The sequence below is a fragment of the Amblyomma maculatum genome, chromosome 1, assembly GCF_055883805.1.
Source record: "Amblyomma maculatum isolate TAMU_Amacu chromosome 1, ASM5588380v1, whole genome shotgun sequence".
Taxonomy (NCBI): Eukaryota; Metazoa; Arthropoda; class Arachnida; order Ixodida; family Ixodidae; genus Amblyomma; species Amblyomma maculatum.
The window spans coordinates 5,530,815-5,546,715 of record NC_139344.1 but is presented as its reverse complement, the minus strand read 5'-3'; the positions used below and the strand labels follow the sequence as shown (position 1 = coordinate 5,546,715).

General features: G+C 46.7%; 1 protein-coding gene across 1 annotated transcript; it reads left to right on the top strand.

The window, feature by feature from the left end:
- Positions 1 to 2,987: 2,987 nt before the first annotated feature.
- LOC146201526 (nose resistant to fluoxetine protein 6-like) lies at positions 2,988 to 15,581 on the top strand. The gene is made up of 4 exons (XM_084583118.1): positions 2,988 to 3,108; positions 10,567 to 10,756; positions 12,768 to 12,910; positions 15,362 to 15,581. The coding sequence occupies exons 1-4, from the start codon at positions 2,998 to 3,000 to the stop codon at positions 15,560 to 15,562; spliced, it is 645 nt and encodes a 214-aa protein (XP_084439244.1). The 5' UTR covers positions 2,988 to 2,997; the 3' UTR covers positions 15,563 to 15,581.
- Positions 15,582 to 15,901: the final 320 nt, after the last annotated feature.

Below are 15,901 nucleotides of genomic sequence, written 5' to 3'. Positions count from 1 at the left end.
TGATAACTGAACTCTGAACCCTAGGATGCCGGGTCAGACACTCTACTCCTAGGCCCTAAAAGCAAGTGAGGAAGACTTGGCTAAAACGGGGCATTATATTTATGGTGGATGGTCTTTCACATAATGCGGTGGCTTACGGCTATATGCTATAACATGTGTCCGATAAAATAAGCATTAATTAAGGGATTGGTGATTAAATGAGGTGCAAAGCGTATGTACGCGAACGTGGATGAGCAAGAGGGCCGCGGACGCGAGCCATCAACACCATCGCGTCCTTCTCTTAAAGGTAGATCTTAAGTGTCCCGCTGTACGTAACCCTTTTCGGTAAAATCCTAATTTTTAATACTGAATTCGGTGAACATTTATCATCTTTTTGTTTGTTTAAAACGAAAATACAACCTTCTACGCATTGTTCATATGTCACTTCGGGCCGTTAAACCTCCCAATTAGCAAATTGTTATCTATTTTACAAATGTGGCCGTTTCAAAGCAGATTTACCTGGATTGACGGTTTTTCTCGCTATAGCTCTCGACCCACATATGCGTACTCCGTACTTCCTGCCTACCGACATTGTTTCTTCAGAGTCCTCTCCCTCAGTGCAGGGAGACAAACCAAATGCTCATCCCGTTAATTCCTTCCCCTTACCTTCCCTATTCCTGTGTTTGTAACAGGAGACCGGTGATTGGCGGAGCGTGCCTGGCAGCCATAGCAGCAGCAGCGATTGTGGCTGTAGGAGTACAAGTCTACTGCTACCGCTATAGCGGGTACCTCTTCATGCGGGCGACAGACATCGAGTAAGAAAATCTGCAGCAGGATTATTTACACACAAATCGAACGGTACATGGCGCCTTTGTATACGCAGGTCCGTGAGTGACTGGACTTCCTTTTTATATTCAAGCATTTAATGCCTTTCGCTACGAAACCAAGATTTTTAATAGATATCATACCGCACTCCGAGAAAAAACCCGTTGGCGCACTGCATCGATTACGAAAATCAGTTATTGGTCCAAAGAGCTCATATGGTCGCGTGATGTCACGCACCCCTCCAACAAGTTAGGGCTCAGTCAGGCCACGTGAGCTTGTGACGTTATCACTATTTCGAAAACTAGAAAATTTTATTGTCAGGTTGGCAGGAGCTCTGGCCGGCGCAGTTGGCAGGTCACATGGCTGACCGCTGATTGTTCAGCGAGATGTGTGACATGACAAGGCCAGGCGACCTCTCTAGGTCACTCAGGAACTTTGTCACCCTATGACATGGCCTGTTGAGGGGTGGTAGGGCAAACGGGTCGTAATTTCGCCCAGTTAAACAGCACTATAAAATGCCCCAGAAGAAAAAAAAAGCAAAACACAGAGGCAAATATCCACGTCTTGTAGTGGGGTTTGTCCGGCACTGAAGCCAACAAGAATTTGGAACCTTGCAGCAGATGTCTCCCGCCCAACAACCCATCCTAATATATTTATTTCAAGCAGAGGCCTGATTACTGCACCCTCCTCGACTTGCTTAGTTCGGCCAATCTTTCCTCATTTATGTAACACTCTCCGCTTTATTTTTCTTAACAGCTCCTGCCTCGAGTCAATAAACAACATTATATAAAAAATAAAGCAAGTTCGGAATAAGAGTAAAACGGGCCACCAGTGGTGCTAGCCGTGCCCTTTAAACTTGCCTCGGCCTGGTTATGCGCGTGTTTACGACGACGTACCGGCGGTTTCGCTTTAATCATATACGGCGACAGAAAAGTGTCCTTGCTGGCAGGTGCGAGCGCGTCTCTGCCTTGGCTCCAAACTGCCTTTCGTTCCCGGTATTTAGGGTGCTCCCTAGCTCTCAATCATTCTGTTGCAATACTATGAACGTTATTGGTTCTTAAATCATCCATTTTGTATCTGGAATATGGCCTGTAATGAGGCTCCATGCTGTTGCACCACTGGCCCACGCATGCCCGAGCAGTCTGAGTTACATGTAACGGCCGCCAAATGCGAGTATATCAAGAGAGCGTTCAGCTGGATGCCAGGATTCCCCCCCCCCCCCCCCCCCCCAATACGAGTAGCGTACTGACAGGAATAGCGCTGTTTCTTTGGCCACTACTTCAGAACGATGTACATCGGAGCCCTTTGGTGCGTAAGGCTACGGAAAGAAGTGGGATAACTTTGCACGCATGGAATTTCCTAAAGCCCGTACTTTTACCGTGCACAGTTCCAATCTTGCGCGTTTACTTAATGAGCGCAAAACCGCATTGAAATTTAAAATGCCCGTGCGAACTGCGTTCTTTGTGTGTTTTGCTTTCAGCGCTGAAGAACCATGAACTGAAGTGTTTTTGTTTTTTAAGTTTACACGACTTATTTTTATTGGATACCTAAACTGACTTGATCAGGGTCAGGGAAAACTGTTGGACCTAGATTACCGCCTATAGCGTGCCGAAATTATCATTTCTGCAGTATGCCAAGCATATTTAAATTTGTTCAGGTTGGGTCATGGGACATGCTTCGTCCAAAAAATATGCGAGTAAACTGTAATTGTATTGAACCTTCATTCGACATCAAAAATAAGCTGATTTTCTCTAAAAACGACGCTGTTCACAGCGCCCACTGCGTTTTGTTTTATACCGAAGTAAAAGATGGAGCAAAGCTGTGCTTTTGATTGTTTAGATCTCAAGGTTTGTATTTCGGTTTTGGATACCAAGAGTGCGTTTCATTAACGGAAGTTATGCTTCAGAACCCTTCGTTACAAAGTAATGTAAAAATTAGATTCTTAACCGCTAGAAAGGGCCTTCAATCCTAATTTGTTCTTCAAACCATTGTATAGAGATAATCTGACGACCAGTATGCTTGAAACATAATCAAACAAGGTCGTTTCAGTTCTCTGTAGTTCCAAACCACAGGCCATTTCTCTACATTAAATGCTCCATCTGCTGAAACGCATCTGATGATGTTTTTTTGGCACTGGTGTGGATGTTGATTAGTTATGTTCTTCTTTTCCTCTCTTATCACAGGAGCGCTATCATGCATTTTGAGCACGTATATACGATGCCTCATCAGCACATCGCCTCCTTCATCGTGGGCGTATTCGAAGCATACGTATTCACGCACAAGGACCTGTGGTCAAATAGCAAGGTAAGCTGCCTGCGTTTGGTTGCGGAGCCTATCTACCATACTCAGAAACCGCACGTCATCGTACCACTGAAGGCGAATAATGCATGCAGGAATGCAATGCGGCAAAAATTTGAGTGCGATTAATCGACGTGTTATAAAACAGTGCGCTTGGCGTAATCATAAGACAAATTTTAGCTGCTCCGCTCACTGGTCGTAGAATCTTGAGACATTGAGCATTGTTTGTTTGGTTTTGTTTTATTTTTTGCTTTTAAACGCGAAGTTATCGACTAACTCCACCTGCAAACTAGCTTCAGATGAAAACTGCAAAAAAGGGTGATTGCGGTGGCTCCAGTATGTTGACTGAAGTATTTTGTATCCTTTTTCTCAGTAATATGTTTTGAGGGGCTAGTTTGCTCATGCTCGTAAACTTATATAAGCGCAACAGACACGACACAACAGGCAAGAAAGAGAGGACATGGCCCTGTCCTGTCTTTCTTGCCTGTTGTGTCGTCTCTGTTGTGGTTATATAAGTACACATTCTCGTCTCCCTTTTTTGAGAATTCAGTCTCAATCTCGCAGAGCAAAGGCTTGTCATAAATAATGAAATGGACAGCATCACTTTGAAAGCAAGCTTGGTCGTTGTGAAGACACAGTTAATGTATTTTCGCGATCTTGATCGTTCTCGGCACTTGTGGTTAATCCCCCATATCGACACTGAACATCGTTAACGCGCAATCAATGAGCCAATAGCACTCCCCACCCTATACCCCCTCAGTTTGTCACTCTAAAACGGCATTGTTGGGCTCTCTGTATAGTCGTTCTTGCAAGTTGGTGCTCCATTTCTTTGGACGCCTATGTTGTTTCTAGCTCTATCGGCCGCACAGCACCTCCTATTATGGGCATCATTGCTGAACGAAACGAACTCAATGTTCGCGCACAGCTTCGCGGATCTTTCTGTCCATGGCCCACAAATTCGAAGGACTTTGTATAATAGCTACCAAAGCGCCTTTACTCAGTTCATAGACGAATCCATGATAAAATGCAACGATTTGCTGCACAACAATGGGATGCAAACCATGAGAGACGGCACAGGTGAAAAACAACGACTAACGCTTACTTTCAATTCAACGTTGTTTTCCCATATCGTGGTGCAGAAACGAAAAAGACAACAAGAGACATGAATGCACAGGTCAGTAGAACTAAGCAGCAGAAAAGCAGCAACAAAAAGGAACGTCAGGCTGATCCTGACACGAGTGGGACGGCTCCTCGCGAAGGCTAAACGCGGAAATCGTCGCCTGTGGCACAGTTGAGCGAAAAGCTAACGCGGGGGAGGACAGAGTAGCAAAGGCCAGGAGTAAAGCCGGTGGGTAGGAAGGGGGTTGCCGGTACTGGCTACAAACCTGCACGAAAATATGCAGGAGATACAAGGTAGCGGTATGAAGAAAATAACACAGAGAAAGTCACAACCCCCCTTCCACCATTCTTCCATTCGTTACAGAAAATAGGTAAGAGATTATATAATTATGATTACTTCATACAAATGTAATTTCCTTGTTTCAGACCGATTAGCACTCCTCGCGTCGTGAGCAGAAATACGTTTATGTCTACCAGAGATCATAGTAGTAGTATAAAAAAAAATTATAAGGGTTCAGCGCTGCTGAACCAAATATTGAATGAAAGCATTAGCTGCGGGTGACTGAGCGTTCTTCTTCTTCTATTTTTCTTATTCCTCAGCCCACATATAAAGCCCCGCTTTAACCAACCCATATGAACGTGCCTTAGTGGCCTATAGGGGTAAAGTGGATGCCAGGGTCCTAGCAGGCTGATTCTGACATAGCCGTCCCATGTGAAACGAGAGACCCAAGTTGGCAGCTCCTGCCAGCCCGTGTGTCACGTGGGATGTGACGTCACAGCGTCACGTGGGCAAGACGTAACTGCGGCCGGGTCACGCGAAGACTTGAAAGGGCGAGTAGTATTGCTTTCGCAATAATATTTATTTGGGAAAATGGATGATGGGCTAAGGGCGGGATTGGTTGTGTCCTCAGACTGGGACTTCGTTGGCTGATGTCTCTGCCAGCAAGCAAGGTACTTTTTGCCGCAAGGTCAGAGCTGGACAGGGCCGCCTCCCAATCCGTCCACGTTGGGATTTCTTTACGAAGTATGGCTTGGTTTTCTTTGCAAGCCCGTATACCAAGGGTCTGCTTTCTGGCCCCAAAATACGCATGTAGTTGAAAAAGCACCCGGATTAATTTTGTGTAGTCGTGCTGGGCTGTTGTAGGAGAACGTTTGTAACCACTTGAGGTGGCACTGCTGTGATTTATCGAATCCTTTCGCAGGTGCTGGGAATGTTTGTCTCTCTAAGCGGACGTGTTGCAGTATTTCGCGATATGATGGGGTGATCATGGGATGGTCATGTGAGGGGAAGTGAGGAGGGATCCCGGGAGAGAAATGCTCGGGCTACGGCGTGTGCCCACCCATTTTCATCTACCCCTTGATGGCCAGGTACCCTTATTAATTCTTTTTCTGAGGCCTGGCGTCTGGCTTGGGATAAGATTTTACAGGCCAAGTGAGAAACGCAGCCTCACATGTAGTTTCTATAGGCGGTTTGGGAGTCGGTAATGATATACGTGGAATCGGCGTGTGTTGCGGCTAATGCGATCGCTGCCTCCTCCATATATGCGACGTCTGAACTTCTAGCCATAAGCCCCGCTACCGTACGGCCTAGGCGAGTGACGGCCACAGTTGTAATGCCTTCACAGGGACCCGCAGCATCCACAAAGAAGGCTCCTTTATGTTTGTAGTAGTTCTTATCCATCGTCCTGGCGCGTGCTTTGAGTCGTGAGGCATGATATTCGGGATGCATATTGCGTAGTAGGGAAATGGTGTGGCGTTTGCCCTTCCATTCATGTGGTATGCCCTGTCTCTGCTGCGTGGTGCTGGGACGGATAATCCGCCTTTTGCGCCAGGATGTGGCGCCATCATGCGGGAGCGGGCGGGAAACACATTGAGCGGCAGTGTAGCTGACGACGCGAAAGCGCACCATACGAAATGGCCACGCCAACGCTGGTAGAAAGCGAAAGCTTCCCCCCTTTTTTGGCCTCGGAGCGGAAAGTAGTGACAGTGATTGCAGCATATCATGTTCACGCAGTATGGGGGAAGGTAGAGCGTTTTCACAATCCACTCATAACGCACGTACGCATATACTATCTTCGTATTGTAAGAGCGTGTAGCGCGGGCCCTGTTCGACGTGACAGAATGAGACGCTCTCAGCGTGCAGGTTTTCGGCAGACAGCAGAGCGTGGGGGCAAAGAGAGAGAGAGGGATCTCAAAGGGCAAAGCAGCCAGGGGTTTGTTGATGCTGCAGAGCTAGGTGGAATCGTCTCCTGTGACTTTGAGCGGCGCATATGCGCGGGGTGTCTTGAGTTACCGAGCACAATGCGGTCACCGCGGCGCCGGCATGGTGCAATGAGCGTCGCTTCCTCATCGCGTCATCAACAACCGTGCAGCTATAGGATTTCATCCACGAAGATCGGCAGAGAGGCACATATACACACCCCGTGAAAAGGGCATTGTCCCGGCCGGAATGCACACCTGCAGGAAACGCGCTGCATTTTTCTGGCAATGGATGATTCAGAGCTGTAGCCGGTTTCTGGCCTCAGGAGTCAGAACGGATGTGGTCCCAGTGGTGAAAAGGTTCTCGGTGCGCAGAGAATGGTCATTCTGTTGTGAAAGGATCTCCAACGTTCATTTCTGCCTCCGCCGCGATTTCTGCGGAATCAACAACTTGGTGACACATGTGAATCTCCTACATATCGGATGCGCATCTCGGTCAGGAACCAACCCTGTTCTACGTCCAGAGCGATCCACTCTGCAAGTGAACGAGCATGAACCCTCCAGGAGACTCATTTATTGTGCCGGGCGGTTTCCTTGCCGTTGCAAACGGTTGGACGAAGACGACGATTATCAAGCTCCCTAACGAAGTGCATCTGATTGTGTACATTAAAGGAACAAAGTCCGGATGCTTTGGCGTGCACGAAGGCGAGCCTTTAATTAAAAAAAAATACTGTGCGTCGCGCAAGTGTCAAGTGCGTCATATGCTCCGAGCGGCAAAAACACAGATACTACAGGTATGTATATGCGTCTAAGCGAAATAGGCATGATGAAAAGTACCTACTGGAGTTTTCACCCAGGCTGTAGCGCACCAGTGATAGCTGCAATGAGGATTTCTTCGGTGCGTGATTGCTTCAGTTGCACCGGGGCCTGAAGGCGATGTATTTTGTCCCTTCTTATCTTTTTGTGCGAAAGGGCTAGGTAGCTTAGATATCACAGGCGGCTGTGTGCGCTAGGCCGTAATATTTAGCATGTTTTATCGTGACTGCCACCTCACTAACAAGAAAAAAAAATACGGCGTTTTAATGCACTGCCGTTCGCGAGCCTCATGGCCAGCTCAACCACTCGACTCGCTAACGGCGGTGCATCACAACAAACACCCTTTTTTTCTTCTTTTTAGTCAGGCGGCAGTCGCGATAAAACATGCTAAATATTACGGTCTAGCGCAAACAGCCACCTGTGATATCTGCGCTACCCGGCCCCTTCGCACATAAATAAAACAAACGACAAAATACATCGCCATCAGACGCCCCGAACAAATGCTCATTGCGGCTATCACTGGTGGGTTACAGGCTTGCTGCAAACTCCGGTAGATACTTTTCATCATGCACATTTCCTTTAGATGCATACATACCTGTAACGAAGTGTTTTTCGCACAGTCGAGAGCACGCAGTCGGCTGCCAAGGTCGCCCATTCACGTCTTGACGCTTGGTTGCCCTAATCCAAGCTTCACGCCGTTGCAGGTCGCGGCTCGCCGAAGGAAACCTAACAAAACGCGTCTTGCATCCCGGCACGCCTCGAGAGTGGCAGCCGTAAGCGACACAGGTGGTTGGCATCGTTTTACCGAGGCTGTGAACGTACCGCGCCTCCAGCCCCCGTGCGTTGGCTATGAGTGCGGCGACGAGAAGCGCCGTCGACGCCGCTCAGTGTGTTTTCATCAGTCGCCGCTGGGGCTTCGCGCATGCGCAGAAAACTCGCGCAAAAGGCGGATTCCGAGCTGTTCAAGCACTTGCCGTCCAGTGACGGTACAAGGTAGGCGGAAAGATTGCGTTAGAAGGTGACTCTTGCCGGTCGGTAGACTGTACTTTAAATAAAATGTCGGAAAAGAGTAGGCCTGATATCTTGCTCACCAACCATTTTTATTAAAGGCTGATTTCGTCATCCGTAAAATATTATTTTTCGCTTCCATCGTCACGTGCGATTTTGCAAAAGAACATAGACCATCTGACCCCTGCAGCACTTCTCAACAAAACCTGGTGCTTCGATGAGACAGTGTAAAACATCGGGACAACTTGATAGAATATTCTGCTCATCTCTGGAAAAAGCATCCACTTTGTCACTTTCAGCTGCAACCTTAATCGACTTTATTGTGGTCCACATAATCAATTTGCAGACAAAAAAAAATTGATTTCTGAAGTATGCACAGCGAAGGGTGCTAGACCGGGTTAAGGGCTTATGATAAATGTGAAAAAAATTTGCATCAAGCACACACTAAAGCACCGCTAAGGGAGAATACGAAGTCCAGTTACCATGAAAGATTAGGGTCCGGGGATTGAGAATATGTCGCTATTCCCGAGAACGGCACTTAGATTAGCCAGATACTCCACCAGATTACATCCCTTGGAATAGATGGCATGCGGCAATTTTGTCGTTTCCTTTTCCTTCTTTCCTCTTCCAGATCAGAGGCGTGCAATAAACCTTTGTTGATAGTATCGCTTGTCCTGTGCTTGCCTTGTCATATTTAGTTGCTGAGCTAGGTTTTCAGTGCGACGATACACCAACACGCCTGAACATATCCCCTCCAGAAAATAAGGTAAAGGCGAAATACTCCAGTGACGCCTCTAAACTATGCCAAGTGGTTACATTAGTGCAAAAGAGAGAAATAAATCAAAGCTCGACGCCAACGCGCTTATAATGCTAGGACGCCTTGATGAGTTGTCTGCGATTAGTGGAGGCACTCTCGCACCTGCATAGAACGTGGCGACTGCTGGGCCACTCACTTCACGAGACATGCGTATCCCATCTTGTGCGCTTGTGAAAAAATTTAGACATTTCGCCGAACATTTATGCGCACTGGTTTTTTCACTGTAAAATAAAAAGCTTACCGTGTTCCCAAAGAGTAAGCTGTCGGTATGAGAATAACCGCCCTTGTGTAACTCTTATTTCTGTTTGTATGTACCCCTCCAGCGCCCCTTTAAAGGGCAACTCCGGGGGTTTTTTGACGTTCGAATATTCTAATAAAAATTTTACTGTAGATTCTGCTGTCCGTCCTGACGCATTCTACAAAATTTGGGCGCCGTACGATGATCCGTTCGCGCGCAACACGACTTTAAAATATGCTGCTTTCATAGCTTAAGTTGAGGCTATTTCTGCCGGCAACACTGAGTTTCTGACGTCACAAACAGTATACCGGCGTTACTGTCCACTTCCCGCATGATTACGAAATTGTGAGGCTTATATTGAACTACCTCCGACATTTTATGCAATGCTTCATGATTTCCATATTTTATTTTAACCATCCAACGCACGTACGAGTGTTTCTCTAATACTGAGTGTGACGTCACCATTTCGTCACCTGGGACGTCCTTTCTGGCCGGGAAAGCAGTTTCGGTTTCGATTTGCTGTTTTTTCTTTTTAAAAATACTTTTAATTGGAATACCGAAAAACGGTTTTTTGTGTTCGAGTCAGGACGTGCCGAGGAATGTAATTCAACCAAAAACACAGAATGAGGAAAAAACCACCGGAGTTGACCTTTAAGGGCGTGTGTTATCTTCATAACATATTGAGACAACGTGTGCTGTTTCTGCTGGCGCCACAGTGCCATACATATTAACCAGCATTTCATACCAGAAAAGGTGTCGTAATGCACGCAAAATTCAGCGAATATTCAGCGAATGTCCTCAAAGCGAATATTGTAGAGGCTTCTACTGTGGAGTCATTTACGGAGTCGCTTAGGAATTCGTAACAATTTTGCAGCATTCAACATTTTTTTTTTCCCAGTGCTCATTTTGACGCCAGGCGTCGTCTAATATTGTATAATGTTGTTTCTTTTCGTCGCTCATTTTTTTCGGTATTGTGTGCCGAGTTGCGTGTACCTCAGGGAGGTTTTCTTTTTGTCAAAGTGTATTTTACACCCACTCCTGCTTAAGGCTTTGTAATAAAGCCAGCAGTCTTCTGTAAATAATAAAAAAAATATTTTCTATCATTAAACAGTAATATTTAGGCGAGACCTCCCCTCTAAAGTATCATTCCCTCTGACAGCTTAAAATTTTCTGCGCTGAAAAAGGCGTCTGCTGTCGGCCTTGATTTAACTATGCATGATCCAGGATTAGCGGCAGGCAAGAAACGTCACGATATTCGCTCTTGCAGGTTCCTGTAGTGCGACTGTGGATCCTGTCCGTAGGGATCACAACCTTTCTATGCCTGTTTCCGAACGCATTCGACTCGGGCCAGATCCCGTACGACCCAGCGCTCGCGGCCATGTACGCGTCGCTGTATCCTCTGCTGTGGAGTACCTCCGTGGCTTGGATGCTCCACTCTTGCATGACGGGAACTGCAAGTAAGTGACGCAGTGACTGCTCGCGGCTTTGAATGTGAATTCTCTTTTTGAAAATTGGCGGAAGACGACGTTCCTCAAGCACCGCGAACCTTCAGACAGACCAAGGACATCACCGCGGCCGAAAGCTGGCACTCTATAGCGCTTCAACGTTCTCTTCGTACGCGGGAGGTGCAGAGCTGGGTCCCGACTCCCCAGTGCCTTCGGTTGCTCACCTGTGTTCTATTATGTGCAAGCTCTACCCTGGCCTAGTAATCAGCTTCCATGGAGTGAAATGCCTGGGAAAAGGACATTTGACCCCACCTCGAGCAGACCGAACATATTTTACATGTTGACTTTTGGCCACGCGGTAACTGCGGTGCTAAAATGCAGTGATTATCATCACCCGCACACCAATAACTATGGCACTGAAGGCTCCAGTTTGCATTCACATTTCCAAAAGAAACTGGTACAAGTGAAACAGGTGTAACTGTAATGGAACTCTAAAGTGCTACCTGAAAAAAAAAAAAATAGAGGTATTCTTCACTCGCGTTAGTGGACTTAGGATTAAATTCATAAGCTTCTAAAATGCTCGATATGATGGGGATTATTTCTTATTTTATTTTAGACTCTGCAGAAGGCGTAGCTTTTGCTGCAGCATATCTATTGTGGCACAGTTTTTCGCGCTATCAAGAATGCGCTCAGTACTAAATGGTCGAAACTCGAATTCCCAGACGCGTTATCAATACCCCGCAACTGGCAGCGCTTCCGTGTTGCCATGTCGCGCCGAACTAAATAAAGCTCTACCATAGCTGCGTACAACTCAAGAGCAGACCTGGAAATATCTTTAAAATACGGCCCTCCAGGCGATGGTTCAGGACTCTTCTGATGACTCTGTGGTCACTCGCGTTGTATCTGGCAGCCGCCTGCGTCATGCGGGCGTAGGACACTTACTGCCACGTCGTGGTTAAAGGCCTACGCCACTGGCTGAAGGTTTGCCCATAGAGTAACATGCATAGTAAAGAGCGGACACTCGGGCCTTTTCCCGGCCGAGTTCGGCGCTTCGCCGCGTACACTGCACGTACAAATAGAAAACAAAAAGGGCACGGTCGTGGCTCACAGTGGCTTGCGCTGCTGCTACGGATGCGGTTACGTCCACAGCAGAGACGTGTCAAGATGTGTCAAGCACATCAGCACAAGGCCCCTCATCATCATGCGTCAGCAGGCAGCAGTGAGCGACGTTGTCGGCGGCAGGTTTTTTCTGCGACTTTCGCAATCCTCGTAAGCATGTCTGCTCTGTGTGCTGCTGTGGTGCTGAGACGGTTGTTTCTTGATAAGACGGCAGTTCGCCATTGTTTTGCGCTGTCTTCATGTCCCTCTATGTTTCTCGCTGCTGATAAGCATAGCTCAAATGCGCGTATTTCGGACATGGAAGTGTGCGTCTCAATTGGTGGGCGGCATAGCCCGCGTATTTGGACCAAGGAGCATCGTTGCACAACCTTAGCATTCGGCGCGAGGGGGATTTTTTTATTCACCAAAACTTCACAAAGGCTTCAGGACATGTGAATTCAGCTATAATATCGCCTTTGTGCAAATTTGGTTAGCTACGCATCGCATGCGTTCTGACAAGTGGTGTACACATTGTGTTTGTTAGGGCATGTTCATCAGGTTTATTTCAACGCGGCAATATACTGATATGCAAAATTGTGGCTGAGGATAGTTCCTTTTCGCAGCTTATTCGATTATTCTTGAACGATGCTAGGTTTTCTACGTGGACCACGCGAACCATTGCATTAACGGCAGTATAACGGGCGAACATTGACACTTGGTGGCTGTCAATTAGCCGAGGCAAATGACAGTTACGTTATTTTGACGGCGTTGTGCAGTTAAAAGTTCAGGAATGCGCCACAGTAATCCTTTGACTTAAAGTAATTCTTTTTCAGCAAATATGCACGAAAGGGCAACTTCATTTTTAAGTTCCGTATCTGGCGCTTGAGACTGCAGCATTTTGTTCTCGCCCATTTCGGTACTCCAGGAGTGGTGACAAGCTTCCTCAACCTTGGAGTCTTCAGGCCACTTGGAATCTTGGCCTTCGCCCTTTACCTTGTCCACCCATACGTCGCGCTTTCCCAGGATCTCACGCTTAGACAGTTCCGAAGCCGGGACCAGTGGTCAATGGTAAGCCTTAAACCTGTCCTGGAACTCCACGTCGTTCATATTCTTAATCTGCGTGTTTAATGGGGGATTATACGCACTGAAACTGTCGTGGCGGATAATAAATCAGCACACTGACTTAACATGCGTATGTAATTTTTACACCCACTCTGGAAAAGTTGCTCGAAAAATACTGAGCGCGGAATTCAAATCCAAGATAATATGAAATGATTGGGAGGACACATAACCTCTGCCTCTAAAGGTATGCCGCGACTGCGTTATGGCTGTGGATTTTCTCATGTATCCTCGTTCGCGTACACACACACTTGGCAACTCGCTGAGTCATTAACCCCCGAATCTGTGCCTCTATCATCTGACACATGATCATTAGCCTACAGTCGTAAGCTATCACATTATACCAGTCAGCATAGATATAAAGCCCCGTTTAACTCAGTCAGAGTGCCAGACTTGAAACCGAAGAGTCCCGAGTGGTTTGATTCGCTGAAGGAGGAGCCCGAGTTGGCAGCTTCTGTCTAATGCTGCCATCTCATGCCATCGAGTGACGCCACACAATCCGAAGACCATGAAGTACCAGGCCATGTCAGCGGCCAAATTACCACATTCCAAAGGCATTCCCGTGTACTCAGTAAGCGAAAAATATGGTACGATAAAACGGGGGGCCCATGTTCTCAGATGCAAACGTTTTATACTAGCAAATAAAAAGCAGGGACAAAGAAAGAATCTTTTAAACGCATTTCCGGAAAATCATTTTTTTTTTTTTTTTGCGCAGCGGGACATGTGAACTTGTTTGCGTGTTATCGAGTTCCAAATACCGCGCATGGGCCACATAAAAGGCAGAATATAAAGGCAAACTAACTGTGCGCTGTAAAGATGTCATTGCGCTTTAAAGGACAGCTTGTGATCGAAATTGATCCCGGTTCATTTTTATGCGGCGGCCCTCTTAAGCCACAAGCGACTTCAGAACGTTAAGCCAACAAAAGACACGAAATTTCCGTACCTGGCTCATTGAGAAGCTCTACGGAGCTGTAGTGAAAAAGGACCGCGCTGACGAATCAAGTATTACAGACATTTAGGTTCTTTTGCGTTCGCTTTCAATCTCGAATAATGATCCTGCCTTTCCCTTGCGGGCTTAACACGTGATCTAAAAGCTTAGAACCATGCTGGTTATTCCAGCGTTTAGAAGTTCGCTTTCATCTCAATAAATGTTTGGTCCACCAAGATGCATAGCCTCCTTCTCATCAAGAATACATTGTTTTCTGCCTCTGTCAGACGCATGCAACAGGTTCCGGATGCAATTAGCAGATAGATAGGATCGGCAAGATAACGAGGCTCCTGTTTGCTTCCTAAAGCAGTAATTTCAGTGAATTCATTCTGGTACAGGTCGCCGACCTCTTTTAACGTCGATAAAAAGTGCCAGTGGAGCCAAGAAAGCGTTGCACTAACCGGCCGAGCATCCATGCATCAGTTACCGCTGTAAGCGATGTTAATGCGCAAATTATAGCAAGCTGAATAAGTACGCAAGTATGCCGCCATCTACGGCGCAAACAAACATTTGACATTCTACTGGAGTATTGCGCGATGTCAGTGAATGTTAAGAAACCCAAGCAATCGAAATTTACGGAGCTCTTCGCTACGGCGTTCCTCATATCCTAGTCTGTTTCGGACATTAAACTCTAAAAACTAAACCAAACCATCATATATATGCCTCGTTTATGAGCTTAACCAAGTGCCTCGGTGCATCAGGTTGTGTCCACAATGTTTTACCATAAAGTCTATTTGCAGGCACTGAAATGTGAGGGCCGTTTTTCCCTGCAATTCACATATACGCTTCCTTTAAGGGCTGTATCTGTCGGCGCGCCATATGCACGTGAAGTACGTGTATGGCAAAGTGAATAAAATTAGATTTTAATGAGAAGGCGATTAATTAGGCGAAAACGAACTGATTGACTTTTTACATTTTCATAGGGCGCAAGGTTATGTCGACACATTGAACGTCGTCGACATTTAAGGCGAGCCAAGTTTTTTTTTTTTTCTTTTTTTTTTTTAATTTTCATATCAGTGGTTAGAAATACAGCACGTATAAGACGCTCGTGAAATATTTAGAACTTGGCTTTCACGCGCTGCAAATTAATTATTGGCATAGCTCAATTTTTATTGGTGGTCATGCGGCCTATGACGTATACAACGTGTTAACGTAGTGCGCGTGAATGCACCGCACGAAAGGTGCCAAACGTTGGGAAGCACGTTCAGCGCGCCGTCTTCGAATATGCAGTTTTACAATGTTTCGAAAGAAAATCTACCCCCTTGAACTCGAGGAGAGAGAGGGTATTCAGAGCACCCCATGAATGCGTTTAGCCGCCGCTTTAAGTGGAAAGGCGTTCTATAAACTACGACATCGAAATTAAATTTACTTTTGACTAATCTTGTGCCTGACGGTGCCTCTTTGTCTCACAGTTTACAGATGCCGTCGGCCTGTTTGCCTTAAGTTTGGCATTCGCTTTTGCGTTTCACATCATCTGCGAATGCCCCGTCATCAACCTCGACAAGATCGTAGCCGACGCCTTTGTACAACGCAAAAAGGGGGACAAGAAAAGCGAACTGCCTACTGCGTCTCCTCACGTGAACAGCGTCGAAATGTCGGTGTGTAACACCTGAGGTTTTAATAAAACCTCGACAGCCCTAGACCGAATGTTCCCCCCCCCCCCCAAAAAAAAAAAAAAAGAATAGCGGAATTTTGATTTCGCTGACAGCATGATCACTGGGAAAGTACAGCCGCCCTGATTTTTAACAATATAGCGCGAGCATCGACCAAACTGCTGGTCAGCGCCTTATAACGGCGATAAGCGTACAACACGGCGAGAGTTCGTGCATGCGCAAGAATGTGGAACGTCGCAAACAGATATTGTGGCAGGGCGTGTATTTTTGTGATCCGAACAGCGTAGCAGAAGACGCTTTCTCTTCGTGCGCGTGCGCGAACTCTCACCGTGTTGCACG